Source organism: Lemur catta, chromosome 4, assembly GCF_020740605.2.
Source record: "Lemur catta isolate mLemCat1 chromosome 4, mLemCat1.pri, whole genome shotgun sequence".
NCBI lineage: Eukaryota > Metazoa > Chordata > Mammalia > Primates > Lemuridae > Lemur > Lemur catta.
This window is the reverse complement of record NC_059131.1, coordinates 106355562-106375217: the sequence shown is the minus strand read 5'-3', so window position 1 is coordinate 106375217 and position 19656 is coordinate 106355562. Positions and strand designations below refer to the sequence as shown.

Sequence of the window (19656 nt, the reverse complement as noted above, 5' to 3'; positions counted from 1 at the left end):
TATTCTTTTAAAGATTTCCATTTTATTTTATGATTAAAATTTTTGCTATGTACTAAATGGGTGGAGTTAGGCAAAAAGTCTTTTTGGAAATTTAGCTCCTTGGAGAAAATATTTGTTTCTCTTTTACATTTCCAGTTAATGTCTAAACTAATCTGATGCTAAAAAGAAAACCTGATGTGAAGAAATTGTAAATCTAAATCATTTCCTCTGCTCTCTATATTAAAAAGTCTAAAATTTATGAAGAGGTAAATACAACATTTTCATCAGTTAATCATTCTCTGGGATTAATAAGAGAAACGTTTCAGGCAATCAAAAGGGCGGAAAAAATCTTTAATTGATTCCTCAGAGAATTATTTGCTAGATTGTAAATAAATTGTTCTTATGTTTCTATGGCTGTTTCAGGAGATACACAAATAAAATACAGGACTCAGACAAAGCCAGTAAATGTAGGGTGACATGAAAATGCCCCACATTGCCTGTAGGGAACAAAGGCAGTTTCTTCCATCAGGGAATAAAAGCAAATACGAACAGGAGATTTTCACTCTTGCAGAGGTACAAGCTGCACTGCCCTGTTGAGGGCTCAGGGGCGAGGCCGTGGTGTCGCCGGCCGCGCAGGGGTGGCCTGTCCGCCGCGCCAGGGACCGCCCTCCCGCCGCCGGCCCGGCGGACCAGCAGGCCTGTCGGCCGGAGCACACGTCGTAGTTTCTGTCTTTACCAGCAGTAACGGTATTTGCCACCAGCAAGTGTAGTGTAGCAGATTTTCAAACGCAGTCCCGGGATTCTACTGTGTTAAAACCCCTTTAATTTTCTATCTGACTACTGTGCGGACAGACTGACTTTATTTTTTTAAATGCTAATCCGCCTGGCTAACCTCGAATCTGGGAATGCCTCCAAAACGTCTAGCTGATGTGCCACTCGTTATACAGGGACACCTGTTCACCGCGCGTCTGGCCTGTCCCCCGGCACCCGCGCAGCGTCCTCTCAGCCACCCAACGCCCGTCCGGAGCCTGGATGCTCCTTCCCGGACAGTAGGCCCCGGGACTGGGGGTGGCGGTGCGGAGCTCCACCTGCCTTGTGGCCACTGAGACCATGCTTCCGTATGTAAGTCCCCCTAACAAATCATCCTATGGCAACAAACTGGATCTGTCTGCCTTATTCTTTGGTCTCTCAGCTCCTCCAGCGTTTGGGGGGTCACTTTGCATATACGACTCTTTCGCGGGACAAACACTTCCAAGCTTTGTGACTTCGAGTATGATCAGAAGAGGTCAACTGTAAACCAAATACTCTTCAATACCCCTTTTCATACATATTTTCACCCCAAATATGAAGTCTGGGATAAAATAGTTCAGGGAGTATGGGAAAATATAATCAAATGAAAGGTAAACCACCAATTTTTTTAAACAACCAATTTAACCTGTTGTTAAAATTTTTTAAGTTTTCAAAAATTTGCTAGGATTTTTAAGCATTTTAAGAATCATTGTAAACCCTGATATCTGTCTCTACTGGAGTGAGATCATGCTCCTTTATTGCAGGCTCACAGTAGGTACTCAATAAATGCTTTTGTAAGAATGAATGACTATAAAGAGATACTTACGTTCCTCTTTTACCATAATTGGTAAAATCTATAAGTAGTGCTATTTTTCCCATGACACTTATGTAACAAAAGTTCAATATAAAAATTGATTTAAAGTAATACTATAAGAATGGGACATTTAAAGGGAGAAATTTAATGGGTTAAAAAAACCTAGGGTCTGCCCATGAATTTTTAAATATAGCATGCTTGACCAGCAAAGTGGACATGAATATTTGTGAATGAATTTCAGACTAAAGGAAATTTTCAATATAAGCCATGTAAGTTTAAATTAATATAAAGAAAACATAATTATTTGTCAAAACAACCATATACATTAAGAGAAAAGACAACTCTCTTTAAACTTGCATTCTCAGTACTGTCTGTGCAAAATTGCTTGTAGTGTCCTCAAATGGGTGTCTGTGGCCAGCTGTATAGAAAACATCTGCTTAGATACGGGAGCAAGGTGGCCTGCCGTTTCCTTTGGCTCCGTGGAGTCTGGCGGGTCAGGGCTGCGCTTTCAAACAGCCGGTCTGGATGTGCGAAGCCTGCAGAACGGGTAGCAGCAGCCCGAGGGCGTCCAGTACGTACGTGGTGCTATTGCAGCCCTGTGACAGGACGAATGAGGTTGGAGGGTTTTTTTCAAAGTTTAATCTTGACAATTCTCCCAATTTGATAATGTTCCCTCTCCTCAACCCCCCCCAATATTGGATTATATTTTTCTTTTGATATTGGTGCTTAAAGCCAGTGTGAACACATTCTCTTGGATGGAGCGTGCCCAGTTCCTAATCAGCTACACTAGCAGAGAGAAGAATTCACGCGAGGTGAGGGACGGACATCAGTGTGTGTCTGTTCATGGCCCAGTGTGTTCAGTCTCATCTATCCTTCCCCCAGATCAACTCTGCTGCCCTGAAATAACACAGAAGCACAGTAGGAAGGAGGTCAGTTTGTCCTGCCCTACAGATAAACAAACAAGGGTGGTTTACGTAAAGCTACTTGGAGGTATGGTTGGGTAACTGTTCATGGCAAATCCTCAAATACTGTCATCCTCCTATGCATGGTCCTTTCTGCTGCATCTGAGCATCTGCTAGCACTATGCGCTGGTTTGTCAGCGTGGTGCTAACAAGCAGTAGGAGAGGCCAGTAAAGGGTAGGGTAAAGAAAACACGTGAAAACTTCCACTGGGAAAATGAAAAAACACTTGGCCTAATGTTCTCATAACTGACATGGTAAGTTAATCTGCTGATGACTTCTGGGTGGCCAGGGCGGAGATTTCCTTACGCCATATTCTGCCTTTGCCTTTCAGGGAAAGCTGTGTCTGTCCTTCCAGGACCCGCCCTGTAGCTCCTGTCCTTTCTGATCAACTCCGTCCCACTGCAGGGCTGCGTCCTAAACAGGAGCACTTGTGCCACCACTTCGCTAGTTTTGTACCTTGGTAGTTTCCTTAACAGTAAGGTGCAATTCCCCAAAACATTTCTATAAATATATAGGTAGCCCTCCTGAAGTTATGTAATTTTCAAATTTTGCAATCTACTACATAAAGCAAAAAAATTGCATATGCATTGCCCATGTTCAAACGTAGCTTGTTAACACCTGTGGCTATGTGGGTGTCCTGTGGCTACAGGCGTGCCAGTTTCTTAGTTTGGCCCTTCCTGGAAGACCTTGTTCCACCCACCGTCCACCCTTTCCCCACAGGCAGAACACAGTGCCGTGCTGCAGCACGAGGGCCTCCCGGCCTCTCCTCCTACACCGCCGCCTCTGGAAAACCTACAGCAGCGTTGGGGCAGCTTCATTTCTGTGCAACTGATGCCACAAAGTCCTGGCGGGTGTGCAGGCCACAGAGTAGACGGTCACAGAGGATGGTGCCCCTTGTCACTGAATGGGCAAAGGCTAAACACTCTACTTGTCATTTTTGCCAGCCTGGAGCTTGGGCCCAGCTAAACCAAAGGTTATTGTGAATGGGTGGGGGGGTACTCATTTTGATGAAAATCACCACTGAGCAATAATCCCTCATTGCAGCCAATGATCCCAGTGTTACATCTAGCGTCAAACTTGGCAGCAGAAATCTGCTTCTGCTGGAGGGAACAGTGACAGAAATAACATGCAAGCTTAGCGTTTCTTTTTATAATCAGGAATTCTTGAAAATTAGGTATTGTTGCTTCACCAGAGGGTTTACAGCTGGTTGAGCTACATAAATGTACTAAAAAAAAAAAAAACTGTTGATGATTAAGATTGCAAGAACACTTGCTACCTGGGAGAAGGACAAAAATAAAAAGTAGCTCTAACGTTTGCTTTGATTCAGAAGTACTTTCTCTCTGGGGGCCACTTACCTCTAACAATACACTATTGATCATGGGGTTGAGGACCTCGGCCTTCTTGTCACTCTGTGGAATCAAGAATATGAAATGGACAGATTAGGTGCTCATACTGCAAGGCTGGCCACACAGAATGGAACACACTGGCTGTGCTGAGGGATCTCTCAGAGAGGAAGAGGAGAAGTGGAATGCTTACTGCAGACCAGGCTTTGTATTTGGTGTTTCACCTATATGGTCTCATTTAATTTCTACAGACACCTTAGGAGGTCGTTAGATACCATCATAACTCCAAATTAAAGAGAAGAAAATAGGGTTCAGGAAGGTCAGGTAACTTGTTTGAGTTCACACAGCTAGAAATTTCAGACCTTTTAAACTATTTAAAGTTTGCAGCAAGTCTAAGATTAGGGTGAGGGGAATGAGGGTGAGTTGTACAAGTGTGGGGTTGGATCCTGCCTTTACTTAAAATCTTGATATTTTGTTGATCCTTTTTTTGCATTTTAATTTTTTTTAAATGTTGCCTTAAAATATCTATCTAGATTACTATTTTTCTTTTTCTTTTTTGTGTACCCTTCAATTTTGCAGGCAAGTTAAATCTCTCACTCATCTAACCTGGTCCAAGCCCTGGTTTAGTCTTTTTTCTTTCTTCTTTTAAATGTAAACAAGGATACTTGGTTATAGGGAATCTTCTAGAAGAGCAGCAAATTTAAAACATTCTTAAATATAACTTGCAAACAGGTCTGCAGATCCAAATTTGAAAAACACAAATATATGTAAGGCATGGAGCACAGAACCTGGTATAAAGTCGGTGCTCAAAAAGCAAAAGCTGGTGTTAGTATCAGCCAAGAGTCTTCTCTATCTGAAAATGTTTAGTCTACTCTTAGGCCATAAATGATTAAAGGGAGAGGGCAATCTTTTTAGGTTGGTTTCTCTTACTTTACCAGGAAGAGTTCACTGCAAGCAAAAATATGTAAATTAAAAATATCTGCCAGAGCAGCCTACTTTCACTGGCATCACTCTACTGAGGGCAAAGGAACATCTTACTGGGAAACCATAACGGAATCTTGGGAAAAAACTCTTTAAAATCCCAGTCATTTTAGTTAAGTGACCACAAAACCCATTACAGTATTTGCTTTCTTTCCTGTTTATTTGATTATCAATAAACCTCTAAAATATAATCAAAATGAGGGCAATAAAATGACATTGGTTTCCAGAATCAATGAGATGTGTGAGCAACGTAAGGGGGTCTGGAGAGCAGTGGACACTCACTAACTGCACACATGAGTCCCGGCTGCTGCAGGGAACAGAGGTGCGGCGAGGGAAGTGAGCCGCACAGCGCCACGTCCGGCGTTGTGTGGTAAGCTGGCATTTCAGCAAACTCTATTTTAAATTCAGCTTTTTCTTCTCCAAAATGATAACCATGTGTTCTTGATTTTGTGCATGCAAACATCTGTACATGTGTGTGTACGTACATGTACACAGATAAGTTCAAGTACACATCGTCTGCAGGAGCCTGGCTCCGTGAGTTGTGGACGGTGGATCTGGAACATTGTCATCACCTGAGAACCTGCTAGAAATGTCAAGTCTCAGTCCTCATCTCAGACCTACTGAATCAGAGCCTGCGTTTTACCGAGATTTCTAGGTGACTTGCCAGCGCTTTAAGGTGTGAGAAGCACTGTGCTGGAACACAGTACGTTAAAAGGAAAGGAAAGCAATACCATGAATATTACGCACTAATGTAGATAAACGTTTAACACGAATCAAACATAACACACACAAATACACACGCACAGACACACATGCAGACGCACACACCCTCAACCCCAGACAGCCACAGACCCAGGCAGTTGGCCATCTGTCTGATGTATCTGACAGGCAGCCAACTACTAGCTGGGAAATCAACTGAGAGGCCGGGATGGATCAATTCACCCCTCTGGGCCTCAGTTTCTTCACCTTGTAAACCGTGGCGAGAGTGACAAGAAGGTACAATAGAGCCTTGGGAACCCGGGTTGCCACGGCTATCATGACAAAGACCTCACAGCTCTCTGCAAATCTAGCATTTGCACCAAAGTCTGTGGGCATCAGGTAGCTTAGACCACACGGAACAACAAGCGCGTGTCATCCAGACTGCCGTGCCGGCGAGCACGCACCTCCCCGGCGCTCTCCTCCTATGCGGTGAAGCTCTGCTGCTGAGGGCCCGAATCTAGGCAATCACAGAAGCTGCTGTTTTACAAAATAGGAGACGCAAAACAGATCGCATGACGGCAGAATAGGTGGTATGTACCTTACCCCTTACTCACTGAGTCACTTACAGAAGTGTGGGGGACAGACATCTTTGGGGTGACAGCCGGGCCCACCATCATTTCTCACTTCTTCTGAGAACAGCTTTTGGCCGAGGGAGTGGAAGGGGTGCACCCCAGCAGCCAGGTAGCTCTGCAAGGTCCGACCCTGCCCCTAGCTGCTGCCGAGTGATACCGAGGTGGACATCTGGCCCATGCTGATGAGCTTTTCCGACCTTCGGATCCCGGAGCCAGGACCGTGAATGGAGAGACACGCCGGGGCTGGCACTGCCCCCGCCGAGTCACGCCAACGGCAACACTTCAGACAGAGGGAGCATGAGCTGTGCTGCTGGGTCCCCACAGCTGCTCACGTTCTGCCTCTGCCTTTCATAAAGCTCCTTTTCTCTTTAAATCATTTGGAACTTGTTTCTGTTGCTTCCTGTTAGGGGCTGAATTAGATACACTAAGGTCCTGACCTCCAGCGCCGCGGCCTGCGGCCTGGCCTGGAGCTGGGGCTGCCGCGGGGGCAGCACGTCAGGACGAGGTCCCGGCGGTCACGCCCCAACCCAGCAGGGCTGGTGTCTTGTGAGAAGAGGGAAATCGGGACACAGACACGCGGGAAGGAAGGAAGACGATGAAAAGACACAGACAGATCGGAGTTTTGCAGCCACAGCCACGGAACGCCTGGGGCTGCCGGAAGCAGGAAGAAGCAAGGAAGGAGGATCCACTCCCAGAGGCTTCGGAGGGAGCCCTGCCAACTCCTCAATTTCAGACATCGAGTTTCCAGAATGGTGAGAGAATAAGCATCCGCTGTTCAAGCCACGCAGTTAGTGGTGCTTTGTTACGACAGCCCTAGGAAACCAATACACTGGCAACCACGAAACACTCGAACTGAAATAGGAAGGAAACCTGCTGTTTCTCATGGAAAGAATCATCAGAACTTGCATCGAGGGCTTTAAAAGAAAAAGTAGGAAGGTTAAAAGGGAATATTTTCCACTTGTCTTCTCTGGCACCACTAAGCTGATTTCAAAAGAAAACAGCCAGAAGCTGCACCTTCAAATGAATGCTGAGCCCTGCGAAGTTGTTACCCTGAGAATAGAAACACTTAAGCCCATTGGTAACATTTTTCTTTCAATTAAAGTTGGAGTGTGACAATAAAACCAAGAAACTTCTTGTATGGCTTATGAGATAGGCTCTGAGGGCAACAGTGAATGAAAATATTCAAAATTCATTATTTTAATAAAGATTCCTGGATTATATATATGACAGATATAGCTATCTATCTGTAGTGGAAGGAACCTTCATCTGACACTTAAAAAAACATAAAGGAAATGAGGCCCGTGGCGGTTTGGAAGCCCCCCCACAGCGTGTCGGGGACGGCAGCTGCAGGCTGGACCCCATCAGAGGCCCCGCGCCGCCCTGAGGCCCCGACTGGGTTTGGTCACAGCCTGTGTCACGCGCCGTGAGAGACGGTGCTGCGTCTCCCGCGTTGCCTCCAAGCCCCTTGCAGATCTGCGGCCCTTAAAAAAGGTGAAAAAAAGTCAATATTGTAATCTTACCCCAACAGTGGTTAAAGAAGTCGTAAACTTCTTTGATAAGGAGGCCACTTCACTGCACATTGCAGTAGTTAATCTGAAACAAGAAAGGAGAGGTTTGGGGGTTGTCAATAAGGTAAAACAATTTCGCTGTCTGACAACTGCTGATACTAACACAGCATTACGTTTAAAAGGACAGCAGGCGCACCTGGAAATGCCACTACACAGAAATGGGCAATCAGACAGTTTCCCCCACTAATCTTCCATGGTTCACAATCATGGTTTAAGCTAATCCTGGTTTTCTCTCATGCTTAATGAAAGAATATTCATCTAACTCACTTGACCTCTTTTTAGAATCAAAATCAAGTGCAGGAAGATGCCAGGCTGGAGCTCCACACGTACAGAGGTACAAACTCCTGCCAGGTGGCTTCTCTCCAGCTTCGTGGTCATTTTAAAATAATAATGAACATTTATTGAGGCACTATGTTCAGTACTTTTGTATGCCTAATCATTTTTAATACTCATAGTGACCTTACGAGTTATATTAATGTTCCTATTATTAATACATACAGATGAAAAAACTGACATTCTAGGTTAAGTAGCCCACTCAGGACACAGTGGTGCACAGGAGAGTGGGATTCAGACTCGGGTCTCTTGATACTTTGATTATGTCTTTATTAGATGACTCAAAACAGAGATCTTGTAGAATATGTTTTTATGAATTATATCAAAATTCCAAGTTTATTCTAGCCATTGCATTTCTAGGACTTTATGGCAAGAAAATAATGCAAGATGGACACAAATATTTAACCAAAACAATATTTATCCTAATATTATGGATGACAAAAACTGAAAACAATCTAATAACCTAATAATGTGGCTATTGTCTGATATTTTTCTAACAATTATTATATATAACTTTTATAAAAAGTGATTAAAATGCTATTGGAAAAACAATAACCCCAAGTTAAGAATCTTAATTGTTAGAAGATAAAGTAAAGTTAGTAGAGGTAAGTTTTGTTTTGATAAGTAGGGGCCTATCTAACCTGCGTACTTAGGTTTGATGAGCTATATCCATCCACCCATCCATCCAAAGCTTATCTGCAGAAAGGGTTGAGAGCAAGGCCAGGGTAGCCCAGAGCCATTCTGTCTATGCTCTTAGGCAGGTGGGTGGGGCAGCACCTACTGCACAGACCAATCAAGGGCTTGGTGCAGGCTGTAAGGTTGGGACAGAAAGGAGCTAAGAGTAAGGTCCTCCTGTCCTACCCTACCCTTTCCTATCCTATCCTATCCTACCCCATCCTATCCTACCCCTTCCTATCCTATCCTATCCTATCCTACCCCATCCTATCCTACCCCTTCCTATCCTATCCTATCCTATCCTACCCCATCCTATCCTACCCCTTCCTATCCTATCCTATCCTATCCTACCCCATCCTATCCTACCCCTTCCTATCCTATCCTATCCTATCCTACCCTACCCTTTCCTATCCTATTCTATCCTACCCTACCCTTTCCTATCCTACCCCATCCTACCCTACCCTTTCCTATCCTATCCTATCCTATCCTACCCTTTCCTATCCTATTCTATCCTACCCTCTCCTATCCTATCCTACCCTACCCTACCTACTCTTTCCTACCCTACCCTTTCCTATCCTATCCTATCCTATCCACACTCAAGGACTTCTGAACTCCAGCCTCCCGCTTTCAAATCGGTACTGCCAAGATAAAATAGTGCCTAGATATTGTCCTCAATATTTTAAACTTTTCCTATTTTGCCCTTTCCTCTTCCTTCTATATGTTAGGGTGAGTACGTATTCTTCCTAGGAATATTAAGGGAGGTATTATGTGGTTCTTATATTTGATTTTTATATGCTTAGATATGAAAATCTGATGAAATTACCAATCTTTACAAGTGAGGAAAAATGCCAGCAGTACAAAGACACTAATACTGACCTTAAAGGTCCTTCCACTAAAAACTCTCCCCAACCTACAATGCCAAACGTGGTGATAAGCAAAGACCAGGTAGCTGGCAAAGTGAATGAGTGTGCTGAGACGTGTGTGTGCATGTGTGCGCGTGTGTGTGTGTGTGTACGTCCCCACATGTTTCCAGAGGGCTCTGATTTTGGCTCCTGTGTCTGTATAATAACAAGAGGGTACTTGGACCTGTGCTAATTTTCTATATTATAATATACAGTCACGTATATAAAAGTTAAGAGCTTACTCTTAGCGCCATACCGACTATTTTCATGTATAAATATTCCCTAGATCTCATATACATATATGTTACATATATACACATTTTTATTTCACTCATTACACTGGTAAATAGCTACTATTTATTGAAGAACACAGTACATGCCAGCACGTATGTGCACAGGTGCAGTCCTCAGGGAACTGGCTCACATGAGCCACCATCACTACAGGGCTCAGACGCAGAGCTGGCGTTGGTCCCCGGGAACGTGCAGTGTGTCTGTCTGCTTCTGGGGAGCCAGCTGAGACACTGTGTTAGTGTTTCCTTTCTACTCACATGGTATGTTGAAAATGGAGTTGTCCTCGAAAGTCTGCACTTCCACGACTTTGATCTATTAAAATAAGCACTATTGTGGCTCTGAATGATTTAGCGTATCTTCCCTTTAATCTCTTCATAAATAATTCCTAGTCAATTCTTCTTCTTCTTCTTGTTAACATAATGCATTTCTTAAAGGAGCCCTTATTTCTTAAGATGACCATGGAACAATGGAAGACTTGAAATCTGAATCTTTAGAGGCCTAGGATATTTGTGTGTGAGTGTGTATCTGAATGTCACATAAATATATAGAATTGGAAAGTTAAGAATTAGATGTAACATTTATCAGAAATAAAATAACGATTATTTACTTTATCAGAACTTTTGCTTGGTCCTGAGCTGGTTTTTGCTCTTCTTGCCCATGAAGAATCAATTCTGCCACTTTATGAAGCTGCTCAATACAGCGAGCCGTTACTTCTGCCAGACTCTCAATGGACAATATGTAGACTTCCTGAAATAAATAAATACAAGGAAGAAAATGAGTCACTGAGCAGGTGCTTTTTGTTTTAAACCCTGTGATATTAAAAATTATAGAATTCTTTTAAAAAACCCAAATACAACATGGAAAAGTTTACCCAAAGATTATGGGCATGGCTAGGACTTTGGTAAGTAGAATGGTGTTGTAAAATGGAAGTGCCACCAGGTCCCCAGGGATGTGGCAAACCTTTTCGCAGCTGTGTCCTCAATACTTAGAGCTACGCTGGGCACATGGCAGACAGGTGCCAAAGAAGGTGTATGGAAGGGAGGCTGAATGAATACACCTCAATGGATATTTTTCCTGAGAGTGATCTAATTTTAAAAAATTTCATTACAATTAAAATTCAATGTTAGATGAAGTTATTGCAAACTTCTTTTCTGAACACAGGCAGGGTATAAATTATGCACACATAAATTTATTAAACTACAGAATAAAATCTGCAGCAATGAAATTTTTTTTAAAAAGTTTCAATTACTTCATTAGTTATAAGGCATAAAGGCATTTTATAGTAACACATTTGCATATGAGATGGAAATCTACCCTAAAGATAAATCAACTATGTCCTTAAAGATCTCTTTCTCTTTAAATTATAATTGTAAAGCTATAAAGAAAAAGCTATAAAATCTGCACTAAGCCATGAATTGCCTTGGCATAGAGAAATTTTAGTGTTTATCACATTCCTATTCATATTTCTATATTACGGAACAGGGTACAAATGAAAGAGACATGGCCTCTCCTCACTTAAAATTGGAATGCCAATAAAATGAATATAATATTACTGTCCTGGAGATGGACAATCTAGAATAAATTTACCTCTACAGTCTTAGTTCTCTTTTCTTCCTTTTTGTCTTCTTGAGGGCCTTCAAGTTTCTCTTCTTTTTCTTCCTTCTTCGTTTCCTCCTCTGGGTCTTTCGCCACATCTACTGACACCGTGGTTTGAGCCTCATCCACCCAGGCGCGAGCTTTTCTCATGGCCTGCAAAGGCCCCAGCCAAGCAACACAGTCACGGTGCAATGTGGAAACTAAGCAACCCCTGCCCCAAGACTAGAGTCAGGTGTCTCTAAACCTTCAAGGAAGAATCACCGTATGCTGAGGGGGTGAAGTGGCAATGCCTCAGCCCTCTTAAAAGATAACCTTGATGTTGATTTCTGGTAGATATAAAGTAGGAAAAAGGAGACAGAATAGAAAGTATGGAGAGAACATGGCAGGACTTGAGGATTCTTTAAAAAGCATTTTAAAATGATGTTCGGATAAGAATAAAAATGACAGTCACATTGAAAAATCTATGGTATACTTTTCACTTTTCATGACTAACTATAAAAGAATAACAGTATTTTTTTAAAATACAGGTTAGAAATTGAGCCAGGGCCATGGCTAAAGCCAATTTCCTCATCTGACATATCTCGTGAAGCTCTTAATGTTTCATGAAGCTAACAGCGCGCCATGCGGGGCGGGCAAGGACGGCTCTGAGCCCTCGAGGGGAAGGAGGCCGGGGCTGCAGGGAGGACCCCGAGACGCTCTGTGTCGAGTTCAGTTTCACACAAGTGTAGTTTAAGCGACCTGTGGTCTTAAAAATCATGGCTGAATGAAACGAGCAGAAAACAACCTCCCCTGTTATTTCCTCAATTTAGAAAGGGCGGACTCATCTACCTTTTACCATTATAGTTTAAGCTGTTTACTTCAGTAAAAATTGTTTCTGAGCTTATGCTGAACCTACTTCTCACCTTAAAGCTTAACGGTCGAAGTTAGTATGTCAGCGTGCTGAATGGCAAGTTAACAGTAAGATGATCTGGGGAGAGAAAACCCAAAAGACCTGTCCTTGGTGTGTTCTGATTTAGGGCAAAGGTTGACCCTGACGGTGTGAATAAGCCGGTGGGATCTGGGAGCCGCCACAGGCCCCTCTGGGCCAGGGCAGGTGCTGCCGGAGATGCAGGCGGCAATTTTGCACGTGCTCAAGTCACCGACCTGCAGAGTCAGTGACCCTGTCGGGGACGGAGACATTACTCACACTGCCACCTCACCGCTGCATTCTGCCCCGTCCTCACTCACCTTGATGAGCAGATGCCTAGATGAACTGCGGCTCGCAGAAAAGAAGGAAGGGGAAAAAGGGAGCGAGCGGGAGAGTGAACGGAAACACATCACACAGTTTTAGGTAATTCATGAGCAGTGTCCTCTTAAGGAACTTCACAGCAAGACCTTGTACTATGCAGTGTGGTGTTATTAGAGGAACCCAGACTGCTACAGCTGGAAGGTGCTCAGACATGATGAAGCACCTGTATTCCAGGTGGGGGAAATTCATGGTTAACCTGGCCAATGTGCTTCTCTCTGCCTAATTCTGGCATTTCTGTTTACAAGGGAGACGGGGAGGTGGAATTTGGAAAAGCCCCTTGGTGATTCTGTCCCCCTCTTCCATCCCCTATCCTGATGATAACCACTGCTCTGATATAACATTCTATTTTGCCACAAAAAGGTGAATGACTTGTTCAAGGTCCCAGGTAATTATTAGTAAAATTACAACTAAAACACAGGTCTCATAACAGCATAACATGTTCTTTACTATCACTTTTTATTATGTTGCCTCTTCAAATCTTGACTACTGACCTCAAACTCCCCTCTCCCCACTGTGCCATATGAGATTTTTCCATTTCAGGTGGATCTCTGGAATTTTACAATTTTTTTTACAAAAAATTTTACAATTTTACAAAATTTGGGAATTTTTCGCAAATACTGTTTGTTTGGGAAAATGGTGCTGACCTTATTGAGTTTGTCAGGTGTGGCCGCGACATGTAATTCAAAGAGAAGCTCTGTAAGCACGCTGGCAAATTCTTCTCCCTTTTCTTCCAAGCCTAGAAACAGAAGATGACAGAAGTAAGAAGCCTGATTTATTTTTCATCCTTCAGAATGTGGCAGCTCCCCCAGCTTTCCCGCCCGCAGTCCGGGCAGACTGAGGGCAGGGCCGCGGCAGCCAGGGGAGCGCCCCCCGCGCGTGCGGGCAGCGAGGCCTTGGGGACGCCTCGCCCGGCCCCCGCGGCCCGACGGGGACACCGCAGCAAGAGGGCAGGCGGGCCTCGCCTGTCTCGTTCCCAGCCATAGGTGGCCAATAGCTACGTGCTGAAAGGATGACCGAGCGAATGAATGAATGTACGACCCTTCTGAGGCCTGAGGGACCTGGGCGACAGCGGGCTCTGACCCGCCCAGCACGGCAGCCCTTCCGCCGCAGGCGAGGCCGAGCGCGGAGTCAGCCTCAGCCGCCCAGGCCTCCCGGACCCGCCCGGCCGCTACTCCGCAATGATCTGTCTTCCCTGCGCACTGGCAGCTACCGAAGGACAGACAGTAGGTTTTGCTTGTTCCTGAATCCGGAGCATCTAACATAGTGCCTGGAACATAAAAGGTGCTAAAATGAATATTTAATGAATAAATAATTTATTAAATTACCTACCATACAATAATATATTAATTACATATACCAGATGTTATACATGGTACATTGATATATATCATAAAATGAAAATAAATTAGTATCATTGGTGGGCAATAAAGAGAGAATCTAATTTCTCTCATTTTCATCTATATGCAAGGCAATGCCATTTTTAAAAGAGTCTGACAGGTGCCACAGAAATGACTCCACAAGGGGTTTACCAGGAGTCTGGGGGACAGGAAGAGCATCGCTGACCTGGCCTGGTCACACGATCTCCAGCCCTCTGAGAAGAAACTGCTCCGCCGTACCCCAGCCGGGGAGGCAGTGCCCTCAGGGAGCACCAGCCGTGGAGAAAGACTATATCTAGCGCTTGTCTGGATAGGCCATTTTGTTTTATGGACAGAATGGTTAATCGGCAGCTCGCAAAGATAGCCAGGGTAGCTTGTAGGGCTTTGTTCAAAACATTTGGCTTAGGCCGGGCGCGGTGGCTCACGCCTGTAATCCTAGCCCTTTGGGAGGCCAAGGCAGGTGGATCGCTCGAGGTCAGGAGTTCGAGACCAGCCTGAGCAAGAGTGAGACCCGTCTCTACTAAAAATAGAAAGAAATTATCTGGCCAACTAAAAATATATATAGAAAAAATTAGCCGGGCATGGTGGCACATGCCTGTAGTCCCAGCTACTCGGGAGGCTGAGGCAGGAGGATTGCTTGAGCCCAGGAGTTTGAGGTTGCTATGAGCTAGGCTGATACCACGGCACTCACTCTAGCCCGGGCAACAGAGTGAGATTCTGTCTCAAAACAAACAAACAAACAAAAAAAACATTTGGCTTAGATGGGTTTATTATTACCTGTAATTCACATATTCTCAAGAGGGAGACACATCAATAATCAAAACAGATAAGTAAAACACATCTGTCAAATGGCAAGTTTGATGGAGAAGGATAAACCGAGGAAGAGGAAGAGAGGCAGCTGGGGTTTGGGCGGTGTGAATCGGAGGAGCTGTGGTCTGAATGTTTGCGCCTGCCCAGATGCACGTGTTGAAACCTAATCACTGGTGTGATGCTGTTAAGAGTGAGGCCTTGGGGAGGTGATAAGATCATGAGGGCGGAGCCCTTGTGAATGGGATTAGCGCCCCAGTACAAGCCCCATGGTGCTGGCTGGTCCCTAGGAGGCACGTCTGTGAATCAGAGGGCAGGGACCCTCCCTGGATACGGAATCTGCCGGCACTTTGATCTCGGACTTCCCAGTGCCATAACTGTGAGAAATAAATTTTGGTTGTTTATAAGCCATCTAGTCTGTGGTATTTTGATATAGTAGCCTGAATGGACTAAGACAGCAGAGAAGCTAAGCAGGTGACATTTGAGTAATGACTTGGAGGAGGAGAGTGGTGAGCCTGGAGGAGGCGATGCCTGAACAGAACCTTCAAGAATAAGAATGCATTAGCCATGCAAAGGGAGAGCTGCGGGGCTAGAGGGTGTCAGAGACAGAGAGAGAGAGAGAGAGGGAGAGAGAGATTCCACTGATGGTGGGCAGAGGTGCAGGTAGGCAAGTTAGATGGGCGGGGCCACACCTGGGCAGCATCGACAAGATCTCCTTCCTATACTTCCTGCTCCTTCTCATTCTGCACGAGGCACTGCTGCAGGGCACAAAGAGCCCTGGACTGAGACCTGGGAGGTGTGGGTTCTCCCCGCCTCTGGGACCAGTCACAGGGCTCCCTCAGCTTCCACAGCCTGCTCTGTAAATTGAGGATAATGACCCTGCCTCTCTCCTCGGTAGAGTTGTTATAAGGACCAGGTACTACAACAAATCTGAAAGTGTTTTGTAAACATGAAAGTTTTATGTAAATAAATGCTTATGTGCTACACAGATATAAGCATAGGGAGATTAACTTTTAGTGAATATTTTAGGGGAAAAAACCATAGAGAAAAATGGAAGTAAATAAAAACAGGTGATGATAAATGTTGCAATGAAGAATACCTATTACTATAATTCTTGATCTGTGCACAGAGCCAAGATCTTCACCAAGGCAATAAAAATAGAAAATGGCCTTTAAAAATCTCTTCTCAGCCGTGGTAAATCAAATTAGAGACCTACGGCAGTGTGATAAAATTACACTCTGCTGGAAAGACAAACATGCAAATCATTAGCTAACATTATTAACTGCAGAGGAGACTGATATTAAATTTATCTAAAAATGACAGTTTATTACATTTTCTGAGAGTATCAAATAAATTATTTAGTTGTTAGGAGGCTTTTAGGAATATAAGTGCTTACAAGGAAAAAATTTGATGAATATGCTGTTTTCTCCCAGAATTTTGCTCCTGGATTTTCTGTCCACCTCCAGTGATAAGATTTGCCTCTGTAGCTTTTGGGCAATCCTTAACCCTTTTTGGAGTTGTGACACTCCATCATAGCTGGATTAATGTAATGACAACACCTCTGTTCTGTTTTCCCAGTTCTTCATTAAGTGTTTGAATGACAATTTATTTATTAAATTAAGTTAATTAAAATTAATAGTGTTTTGATAATCTGGATATGACCTTTGGGACAATGGATATATTATGGGGGATAATAGGGTTTCGTCACTTAAGGAGAGACAAATCTATCATTTCTTAAAGCATGCTGTTGAGCACTTCAATTTTGTATGTGTTTGTGCATGTGTATGAATGAGATCTTCAAAAATCCTGATTTATTAAATGTCTACAGTCAGACTGGGACATATCACCTATAGCAACGTTTTCTATTTAACAGGGTTAAGCTTCCTCTCTCCCCTGCTGCGCCAAGTGGAGTGCTGTGCTGCTTTAACCCGCATCGCAACAACAGTGCCTTGATGTCAGGGCAGAATCTGGGATATCCTTTTTATCCTGTCTAGGAGACGTCCCTAACAGGACGAGGGTCTACGCCAGGCATCATGAGACTTGAAGAGGAATAGCCTGATTCTTTTTGGTGATTGTAAGTCTGGGGACAGGGGCATCTACTAGTTCATCTTGGGCCTACAATGAGAGCTTCAGGACCTTTAACATCTAGTATTTTAGTTTCTTCATCAGGAATAAAAAAAAGACATGGCTGTCACCCTTCGTGACTTTTGTAGAAACATACAAATGCTCGAAAACATTATTCCCCAACTGTATCTTTGATACTGACCTCTTTCTATGCTTCAGAATAATTGATTCTTTTATTTTGACGCAATGAGAATAAATCTCATTAAGTGAAGGCACCTAAGGTCAGCATGTGGGCTAAAGAGGGAAATGGTGTTTAAATGACAGTTTATGAATGCTTAGAATAACTTTGCCCTGAGCGCTGAGGTTCAAGCATTTGAACTCTTGTGTTTGAACTCTGAAAAAAAGATGCAACACACTTGGGCACAAAACACTGCCAGCAACTTATGAATGCACATTATCGTTAATAATTACCTACTTTGCATGCTAGGTAATAACAAGCAGAATAATAAATAAAAGCTGCAATTTATTGCACCTTTGCTATTTTCCTGACATTGTGTTAGCACTTTAAATAATAAGAACAGCTAACATTTTGAGCAGTTTTGTGTGCTAGGCACTGTAGTATATGTGTTTACAAATATTATCTAACATATGTAAATAGCCCTTGGGAATATATATCATTGTTTCCATTTTACAACTTTAGATACTGAGTTTCAGAAAGATTACATAACTTTTTTAAGGCCATACAGCAAAAGAGTGGTGAAACTGTTCCAGATGGGACCCTTCCTCTGGTTCTAGGAGAGGCCAGCCTCGTGTCTGTGGCTGCCGGACCCTTCAGCGTAGCCTACATGCAACAACTGTGGCGCAGTGCTTGGCTACGCTGTCAGCAAGACATCACTCTGCAGGTACATAACAAATGGTTTACTCTACTCTCAGATGGAAAGCCTAAAGTAATCATTAAGCAGGCTCAACTTTGAGAATAATTTTTCCCCTCTGAAGGAAGCCTTGCTTCTCATAAAATAGGTTCTAGTCTCCTTGGGGTCAAGTCACCGTCTGGCCAGGAGACTACTGGGAAGTGTGCACCTGGGTTGCTGCAGTGACTGCCAGCCAACACATCCCGTCCTGGTGCACTGTAGAAAAATGGCAAAGCCTTTGTCAGAACTGTGCTTTTTAGGTGGGGTGTAGGACACTTACTAATACACTCTGACTCCTAGACACAGAAATTAAAATAAGAAAAATATGCAAGGAAATCATTGAAAGGTTTTCCCACCATCAACATGAATCATATTAAACAAGCAGATAAAAATTAGAAGCGGGGCATAAACTCTAGTCATCAGGGCCCTGTTTAGCATGCTGCACTCTTTGCTCATTTCACCATAGACATTTATTATGTGCCTGAGATGTGCCAAGGATCGTGCAGAACATCAGAGAAATAACAGGCGTTCCCGCCCAGTGAAAAAGAGGATTTAAATCAATGTACCATGAGCAGATGCCAAGGATGTTTTAGAAGCACAGAGGGGGAACGCTTGAATGGGAGAATTCCACCCTGCCCAAAGGGCTGTGTTTGTTAACAGCAGTTTCATAAGGATTGTGCCAACAGATCCTCTTGCTATTTAACTTATTTTCCTTTACCTTCTTCTTGATTCTCTTCATTCTCTAATTCTTTGGCTGCGAAGATGTCTTTAATGGAAATTAGGTCATTTTTTATGAGTTCCAGCTTCTCTCCATCAAGTGATGCTAAAAATGACTGAACCTGAAAAAAGAAATAGGTCAGCGTAACTGTCATCTTTCTTCTCATTAGCAACGTTTCCATAGAGCTGTCCCCAGTCTGCCTTGGGACGGATTCATGTGTGGGAGGCAATGCTGTTGGCTTCACTGCGTATCAACTGCAACTCTGGACAAGTTCCATGAGCCCTCTGGGCCTCAGTTTTCTTATTTTTAAAGCAAGATCCTTTGTGGGGTAAATGAGAAAAAGAATATGAAATACACAGTAGATGCTAAATAAATGGTGGTGGTAGCTTCTCTATCACACTTTGGCGTCAACCCTGGGGTCAAATATCAGCTCCTCACTTACTATAACCTTGGGTAATTTATTAAGCCTTTCTTCCTTGTTTGTAAAATGGGGATTAACCACATTTACCTTATAAGCTGGTTTTGAGGGTTAAGTGAAATAATGTACTTAAAATACTTAGAGTGATGCTCAATATTTACATACATGTGTGTATGTGTGTATGCACACGGACACACATAAGTGTTATACATATCCACATATACTCTTGCTAGATGTCAGTTATTGTACCAGGGTCACAGAAATGCACAAGACACATTTTCCCTCTCTGAGATGTTGCAGGCTAGAGGAGGGAGGCCTGTGTCCACCAAGAACGGCCACAACAGATGTGAATGGAGGGCACATGGGGGCACTGGGGAGGCGAGAGGGTGTGCAGGGAGGACTTCACAGAGGAGGTGACACTTGGACTGATGCCGTCCCTGTTCACTGTCTTCAGAGCCCCTCTTTTGAAACTGTCCTCTGTACCCACTTAAAAAATTATTTGTACAAAGG

The 19656-nt window shown here is 43.7% G+C and overlaps 1 protein-coding gene across 3 annotated transcripts in view; it reads right to left on the bottom strand.

Moving 5' to 3' along the window:
- Positions 1–312: 312 nt before the first annotated feature.
- The window catches only part of FAM114A1 (family with sequence similarity 114 member A1), a 70292-nt gene continuing 50948 nt past the window's right edge, over positions 313–19656 (bottom strand). For all 3 annotated transcript variants that reach the window (XM_045550526.1, XM_045550527.1, XM_045550528.1), the window contains 7 exons: positions 18729–18849; positions 13497–13588; positions 11556–11717; positions 10576–10715; positions 7720–7792; positions 3900–3953; positions 313–2178 (listed from right to left, as the gene is read on the bottom strand). In XM_045550526.1, the coding sequence (XP_045406482.1) occupies positions 2077–2178; positions 3900–3953; positions 7720–7792; positions 10576–10715; positions 11556–11717; positions 13497–13588; positions 18729–18849 (744 nt within the window). In that variant the 3' untranslated portion in view covers positions 313–2076. The remainder of the gene's footprint in view (positions 2179–3899; positions 3954–7719; positions 7793–10575; positions 10716–11555; positions 11718–13496; positions 13589–18728; positions 18850–19656) is intronic.